Raw genomic sequence first — 8,214 nt, forward strand, 5'->3', positions numbered from 1 at the left:
TCTGGTTTTCTTTTCCACTCATACTTGCTTCTATCAGTGGATTCTTTATGTTAACTGGGGACAATTACTTTCCACTGTTGCCACATCCTTGCTCAGAATGATGGATTGCTAAAAAGTAAACAAATTGATGCAACTAACTTGACTTCTTTAGATAAATTGCCTTTCAGCGTGTTGTGTCAAATGGGATTTTTGTGTTGGACCGAACTGAACTATATGGAATTGGATCAGAATCTTACTTTGTCATTGCATTTTATTGAAATGGACTCAATTGATTTGATTTTGGCAATTAACTGGATTCTATGAAGTTGGTATGAATTGGGCCATTTGTCTTGTGAAGTGCCAGGGAGGCATTTCGTTGCGAATTAGGAACCACCTAAATAAATTAACATAAAAAATGTTCTAAGATATATGGTATATATACAATGAGTAGTTTTATATTTTTAAAGATTTGATTTGGAAAAGTGTTTTTTCTGATTATTTTCCTTTTCCTTTTATAACTGTATTATTTATCTGTGCCAATGTTTCCATTTTATTATTGAAAATACCAGATTTTCCTTGGGGGAAGCAGGCCATTGTCTATTCCTTGGCGGCAGGGGGCATAGCTGAGCAGTAAACCAGGCAAATTGACAACATTTCAATAAATAGAAGAAGCGTTCATTCAGCCATTACATTCAGGCAGGTCGGTGCCGCTTAGTGGAGGACAGGTCATTAGCAACCCGACAAAATGTTATCCGTGAGAGTTGCAGCAGCTTTGGTCAGGAGCCTGCCCAGGAGAGCTGGATTTGTAAGTATTTTACTAAACAATATACAGCTACTGTGGTGGTAGCACTAAGCATTTTTGGTATTATTTGTTGAGCTTTGTGAACGTGAAGGGTACAGGCCGCTAGCTTACGCGACACTAATCCATAAAAGCGCATCTGAACGCAAGAAGTCAGCTGTCGGTAATAACTTAGCCTTGTGGTGTTAATATTACTGAGCTAAACATATTTTGTCGAGTTGTCCTTGCAAAGACCCGGTCTTCGTCCTGCGGCGGCTAACGTTAGCATCCAGGCTAACACCGAGCTAACGGCTCATTCAGCCACGCTTGAAGGTCAGGAAGCCTGACAGCGCATGCCCTCTCCGCTGCGCAGCGTTTAACCTGCGCAGACCTTAGGTTTTTAATCTCACCACCAATATCCGACAGAATAATGTGAGGTTTCCCTTGGCCAAGCTAATAAGTCCGCCTGTCCTTGACTGCAGGTGTCCAAGGCGCTCCCGGCCGCCTGCGTGGGGGTCAACCACATCCACACACAGAGACCATGGCTGCAGAAGACAGGTGAGACAAATGCAGTTCTGTCCTTCAACATGTTGTCTACTCTATTCAAATAAACAATACTTATATATACCTAGAGAAACGCTTCATGTTGTTGCAAAGTTCTTTATATAAACAGTTCAGTAAGCTATCTAGGACAAAACCCTGGTTGCCAAATGGTTTGCTTCTATTCAACCTAAAATCATGGGATTATTTGCAGTACACTAGAAATGGACAAAGACATTTGAGGTGCCAATTTTGCCTCAGTGATCAACTGGATCATATGCAGAAAAATGTTTGTTTTTATCAAAATTAATTCTAAGAGCTCTCATACTTTTAGACATTCATGCACCTTGAAGTATAATTGAGATCGGATCAAATTTTATGGTGTACTCTGGTGTATAAATAACAGAGGTGCTTTGGTCAAGCTTTTCCTGACTGTTTTTCTGTCAAGATTTTGAAGGAAACTGATGCACAAAGAAGAAAATCCTGCATGTTCTTGAACAGAGGTAGTAGTATTATTGGAACCAAGCCAAGTTTTTGTCATGTATGTTGTTCTAAAATGAAGGCTTCATTGTTTTAAAAGCGAATTCAAGATGCATTTTCTTCAATGATATTTGGAGACATAAAATCAGAAAAATTTAATTTTATATCAAAATTTTCATTGCAAACATTTATCAGATATTTTTGTTTATAGTTGGAATAAATGTTCATTTGTAACAATCCTTTTATTTAGCCAAAATATATTGCTGTTATAATACATTAAAGACATCATAATATTATACCATAAAAAAAGACACATTCAGTTTTGCACCCTTAAAGAAAGTGTTGGCTCAATTCTGAAATTATTTCCAATCCAATGATTGAAAAAAAGCTGTATTCTCATTAATAACATATCTAGTGGACTTCTTTTCTTTTTTACTTTTTTGGTACTTAATGTTAATACACAAAAACAATATTTTGCTGTACTTTGAAAAGGTCAAAGTGTAGTAGAGACGCACAAATCTATTGAACAGACCTCTGAATCGTTTTTCTCCTAACCGGTTCTGATAGGTAGTCAAACATCAGTGCACTTCAGTAAAGGTTGAGTACATGTGCTTTTGTGCATAAATGGGATTATTCTGCAAATTTCTTCTGTTTGATTCAAACCATCTCCCACCTAAAAACCTGAAGCACTTTTTTGCTTCTTTTATGTGATTGTAATTGTTGCCAAAAATAATTTAGATCAACAAATTTGTCTTTGGAATGAAACCCGACACTGATCCGTGCTTCCATGTATTGTTAGACGAAGCAGTTGTAATATTAATTATTAATTCACAGGCACAGCTGAGGTCTCTTCCATCCTGGAGGAGAAGATCATGGGTGCCGACACCTCCGCTGACCTTGAGGAGACGGGCCGTGTGCTGTCCATCGGTGACGGTATCGCCAGAGTGTACGGCCTGAGGAACGTCCAGGCTGAAGAGATGGTGGAATTCTCCTCTGGACTCAAAGTATGTTTAGGAACAAATTGATTGTAAAAAAACAAAAGAAACTGTTAAAGCTGCTTTCTGCATCTGGTCAGCTGTGATTCAACAGAAGCTGAAATCAAAAAGCTTATTACTTCCTAATGTCAAAATACTAAATATGTACGTTTGTCGTTGTAGGGCATGTCTCTGAACTTGGAGCCTGACAACGTTGGTGTCGTGGTGTTTGGTAACGACAAGCTGATCAAGGAGGGCGACATTGTGAAGAGAACTGGAGCCATCGTGGATGTTCCTGTGGGCGAGGAGCTGCTGGGCCGTGTGGTGGATGCTCTGGGAAACGCCATCGATGGAAAGGTTAACTCAAGTTTCATAAAAACAAATAAATAATAAGACACTTTGATGGGAAAATTTGTAGATCAGTTTCAAAGTTACATGGGTATTCTACAGCAGATCATTTCGTTGTTCAATTAAATTCAATATTGAAGATTTTTCTAACTGAAATTAATTTCTGCTTTTTATTTTAAAAAAAGAATAGAATAGAATTCAACTGTATTGTCATTGCACTGTCACAAGTACAAGCAACGAGATGTAGTTTGCATCTATCCAGAAGTGCTCTACGAGATATAAATATTTATTTACAGATGTACAAGGCTATGTATGTATGGACTATAAGGGGTTATAGCAAGAGATATAGATATTGTGTATAAATATGGGAGCTATATGCACAGATTATACAGATTATACAAGAATGTTAGGGAATGGATTACAGATAAATAATGGCAGATAAAATTTACAAGTTGAATGTGTGTGAAGAAAACAGTCCGTGATGTGTGTGTGAGAGGATAGTCCATGTGTTATTGTTGTATGAGAGGATAGGGGAGTACAGTCCTTAAAAAAAAGTCTAACGGTATTGTAATTAACTTTTTTAATTTGACCTTCATTTATACAGGTTGTCTCATTTCCAAAAGAGACCTGTTTTAATAAAACAAAATTACAAACACAGCAACAAAACATGTAATTCAGATTTGACTCAATAAATAAGCTAATAAAAAGTAGAGCAAGTTTCATAAGATTTCTAAAAAAAAAAAAATTTGAATTGTCCCAAAAGAATCAAAATGGATCAGATCCTGCTGTAGTGTTTAACCGAGCAGAGTAAGATTTTGGTTTTTCCAATTTTTTTTTTCTTACTTTGATGTATTTCAAAGATTGATGTTCATAGACAAAGAATCAAGGAAGTTATTGGGTTTTTGATTCATTTGTTGAAGAGTTTAAAGCAACCCCCCCCCCCCCCCGGTTTTTTACACGCCAGTCAAAGGAAATTTGTAATTCTCTGATCTCTGGCCATTTGATCGGTGCATCTCTTGTATTCATAAAAAATCTAGTGTAAATTTATGACAGAAACATGAATAAGAGCAGCATGGTTCTCTTTTCCTCAGGGTCCTCTGGGCTCAAAGATCCGCAGACGTGTTGGTCTGAAGGCTCCAGGTATCATCCCCCGTATCTCAGTGAGGGAGCCGATGCAGACTGGAATCAAGGCTGTGGACAGCCTGGTGCCCATCGGCCGTGGCCAGCGTGAGCTGATCATCGGAGACAGGCAGACTGGGTAACTACATTCAGAGCTCATTTAGAGAAATGCATTTATGCTCTGATGTTTCTAAACGCTGCTTATTTTCACTTCAGCAAAACCGCCATTGCCATCGACACCATCATCAACCAGAAGCGCTTCAACGAAGGAACCGACGAGAAGAAGAAGCTGTACTGCATCTACGTTGCTATTGGCCAGAAGAGGTCCACCGTGGCTCAGCTGGTGAAGAGGCTGACTGACGCTGACGCCATGAAGTACACCATCGTTGTGTCCGCCACCGCCTCTGATGCCGCTCCGCTGCAGTACCTCGCTCCTTACTCTGGCTGCTCCATGGGAGAATACTTCAGAGACAACGGCAAACATGCCCTGATCATCTACGACGATCTGTCCAAGCAGGCGAGTTCGAATGTCAAGTGGAATTAAAGCTAGGAGATTATGCCTTAATTTGACAGAATATTTTCAAAAGTGGCTTTTATTTTAAAAAATCTCTTCTGAGTTGTACAACAGCATATCAGGGCCAGGCTATGAAATTTTAACTACAAGAATATACTTGCAATATTAACAGAATAAAGATGCAATGTTACCAAAAATTCTTAAAATTAAGTGGGGGGAAAAAATGAGAAAATCTTTGAGTTATCAGTTCAGTCTGTGTAGATCTGTCTTCGGAGTAGACACAGTTGTTTGTATGATTGTTTCAAAGTCGATGTGATTAAATATTTCCATTATGTATTATCTGTAAAACTTTTACCAAAATATAATTTCACAAAATGCTTAATATTCCTCATTTAAATTTTTTGTCATGTTGGAGTTCTCATAAAATCACTAATTTATTTTCCTAATATTAAAACTTTATTCTGGTAGTATGACTTTATTCCGATAAACTAAGATGAATTGTATCCTGGCCCTAATATTCTATTTAGTTAACCTGAATTGATGTCAGACAGGATGGCAGACATTAGGTGTGTCAACATCACTCTGAACTATGGAAATCCAAGAAATGCTTTATTGAAGGGGGGCGGATCCAGATTTCCCAAAAGTGAAATCTTCAAAAACCCAAACGGATTTATCACTCAGCCAAATGTTGCATATGGACTAATTTTCTCCTGGTCTCTCCCACCAGGCTGTTGCCTACCGTCAGATGTCTCTGCTGCTGCGCCGCCCTCCAGGTCGTGAGGCGTACCCTGGCGACGTCTTCTACCTGCACTCCCGTCTGCTGGAGAGAGCAGCCAAGATGAACGACAACTTTGGAGGCGGCTCCCTCACCGCGCTGCCCGTCATCGAGACCCAGGCTGGAGACGTGTCTGCCTACATCCCCACAAACGTGATCTCCATCACAGACGGACAGGTCAGTATTGTTTCATATTAATATTCAGTAAATGGTCTCTTTATGCAGTGTTTAATTTAGTTTTGTCCTTTTTTTTTTTTTTTTTTTTTTTGCTGCAGATCTTCTTGGAGACTGAGCTGTTCTACAAGGGTATCCGTCCAGCCATCAACGTGGGTCTGTCTGTGTCCAGAGTGGGTTCTGCTGCCCAGACCAGAGCCATGAAGCAGGTCGGTCCAGTCTGTGGTTAGAATTTACCCTCATTATGTTTAATGAGAGTTGAATCCACTAAATCCAGTCTGACTTCCCTGTAGGTGGCTGGTACCATGAAGCTGGAGTTGGCTCAGTACCGTGAGGTGGCTGCCTTCGCTCAGTTCGGTTCTGACCTGGACGCCGCCACCCAGCAGCTGCTCAATAGAGGCGTCAGGCTCACTGAGCTGCTGAAGCAGGGACAGTACTGTGAGTGTTGATGGGTCAGGATCCGTAAAGTGATAAACAATATCTTACCTGCAGTAGATGGCACTCTTGGCATCTTCATTTGGTATAAATCTAGATGAGTTGAATCCAGAGGCCAAATTGGACGTCTGCTGTCTTAAGATGACTCATGTCTCCACCAGGGTTTATGTGAACACTTCCTATTGGACCTTTAAGTCTTCCTGTTTGCAATGGGCAGATAAGTACACAAACTGATTGCCATAATTAACTGAGACAGCTGCGGTGCACCACTAATAAACTTCCTGTGTAAAATGTTTTCTGTCAGAGAAGCTGATTAAAAGTTAGGCTGTGTGAAAACTACATCTACGTTTTATTTAAGGCAGTTACTAAGGTGAAAACTCTTTACATAATCCTTATTAGAAAAGTTATTGGTGGTACAACACCTCCTAACTCCATTTCCAGCATAAATGTATCATCTATACTATCACTATAATATACTTTTTTTTTAAGAACTGAAATGATTTAAGTTCACTAATTGGGATGAACTAATTTGGTAATCGTTAACTGAAATGTGCATACTCAGAAAAGAATAATTTAATAAGAAATGCATTTATTGCTGTAATTAAGGCAAAACTAGAAAAAATATAAACATTTTGCATTTATGAAACACTTCGACTGTAAAGTGTCAAGTGTTTAGTGAAAAGTCAAATGTGATCATTTCTTTTAATCAGATTAATTGATAACTAATTAGTTGCAGCCCCAGTATTTTTGTTGTGTAAAATAGTGCTAAAATTACGAATTAAGAATAATACAGTTAAATTAGAGCTAAAGCTGTTTGAAAGATTTTAAGCTCTGAAGTTAAGAAAAAAAAGAGCTAACCATTAGCTTCTGCGTCTAACTAATCTAGATCTATACTAAATGAAAAATGTTATCTACTACTGGAAAGAAACTTTAACACCAACACAGTTAAATCCTGAACTATACTGAAAAATATCTGGACTGGTTTATGTACTGGTGTACCTGCCTCTCTCCTGCAGCTCCAATGGCCATTGAGGAGCAGGTAACGGTCATCTACGCCGGAGTCAGAGGACACCTGGACAAGATGGAGCCCAGCAAGATCACAAGGTTTGAGAAGGCATTCCTGCAGCACATCCTCAGCCAGCAGCAGGACCTGCTCTCTGCAATCAAGTAAGGCAAAGCTTCTCTCTTGTATAGGTTGGCACATTTAAAATATTTTTATTAATTTTTTTTTTTTTTTTCCAGGGCCGATGGAAAGATCTCAGAGGCATCAGATGCTAAACTGAAGCAGATTGTACTGAACTTCCTGTCCAGTTTTGAGTAATGGATTGCACTTCTCCAGATCCTCAGTAAGCGTCTTGTCTGTGTCCTAAAGCGTATACATGTGAACACACTGAAGGCCAAAACCTCCATGTACAGATTTCTCCAAATAAAATTTTACAGCCCTTCCTTTCCTCCTGCTCTGCTTTGCGGCTCTTCTGGTTCTTGACTGCAGCAGAATTTAATTCGGGCAGTTCCAGCCAGCAACATGTGATTCTGAACATTTTGCTTCTGGTGTTCTACATTCATAAAACATGTTAACTGTAATAAGTTGTTAGAAATATATTCAAGCAGACCAGATGAGAGGGTTTAAATTAATTTTGACTGAACCCGTTCTTCACTGGTTTTACTATGATTGAGCTGTAACCCCCCCAGTTGGCCTGTGGATGGAGTAAAGGGGTAAAAACTGTTTGATACCGTAATAATAAATGCCGTGACGCTGTCACAAATTATTTATTGTCCTGTCTTTTGTTTGAAGGTTTTATTAAATCCTGATCTAGAATTTTAAATGTAGGTTTTTATTTAACTTTAGCTGAAAGCTGTATTTATGAGAGAGGCATTTACAGGCCACTTTTTTTAGGTACACTTGGTCTATTGGTTTCTGCAAAAGCAAAAAAAGATGCCAAGACATTTAGGCATGTAGAGCTAAATAGCAATACCAAGATCAGTGTTGGTATTGGAGCAATAATAATAATTCTTGCATTATATGCATATTAGACTCGGTTAACTTAAAAAATAGCCAACTTGGCAAATACCTTTGTAAAGTGTTTTTTTTTTTTTT

The 8,214-nt window shown here is 38.8% G+C and overlaps 1 protein-coding gene across 1 annotated transcript; it reads left to right on the top strand.

Annotated features, from left to right (window-relative positions):
- Positions 1-650: 650 nt before the first annotated feature.
- LOC102219099 (ATP synthase subunit alpha, mitochondrial-like) lies at positions 651-7,885 on the top strand. Its single transcript, XM_005815328.2, has 11 exons — positions 651-784; positions 1,240-1,315; positions 2,612-2,781; positions 2,935-3,108; positions 4,191-4,357; positions 4,435-4,735; positions 5,460-5,684; positions 5,783-5,890; positions 5,975-6,119; positions 7,133-7,283; positions 7,359-7,885. Exons 1-11 carry the CDS (start codon positions 725-727, stop codon positions 7,435-7,437), a joined length of 1,656 nt encoding a protein of 551 aa, XP_005815385.1. The 5' UTR covers positions 651-724; the 3' UTR covers positions 7,438-7,885.
- Positions 7,886-8,214: the final 329 nt, after the last annotated feature.

This window comes from Xiphophorus maculatus, chromosome 12 (genome assembly GCF_002775205.1).
Source record: "Xiphophorus maculatus strain JP 163 A chromosome 12, X_maculatus-5.0-male, whole genome shotgun sequence".
Lineage (NCBI taxonomy): Eukaryota > Metazoa > Chordata > Actinopteri > Cyprinodontiformes > Poeciliidae > Xiphophorus > Xiphophorus maculatus.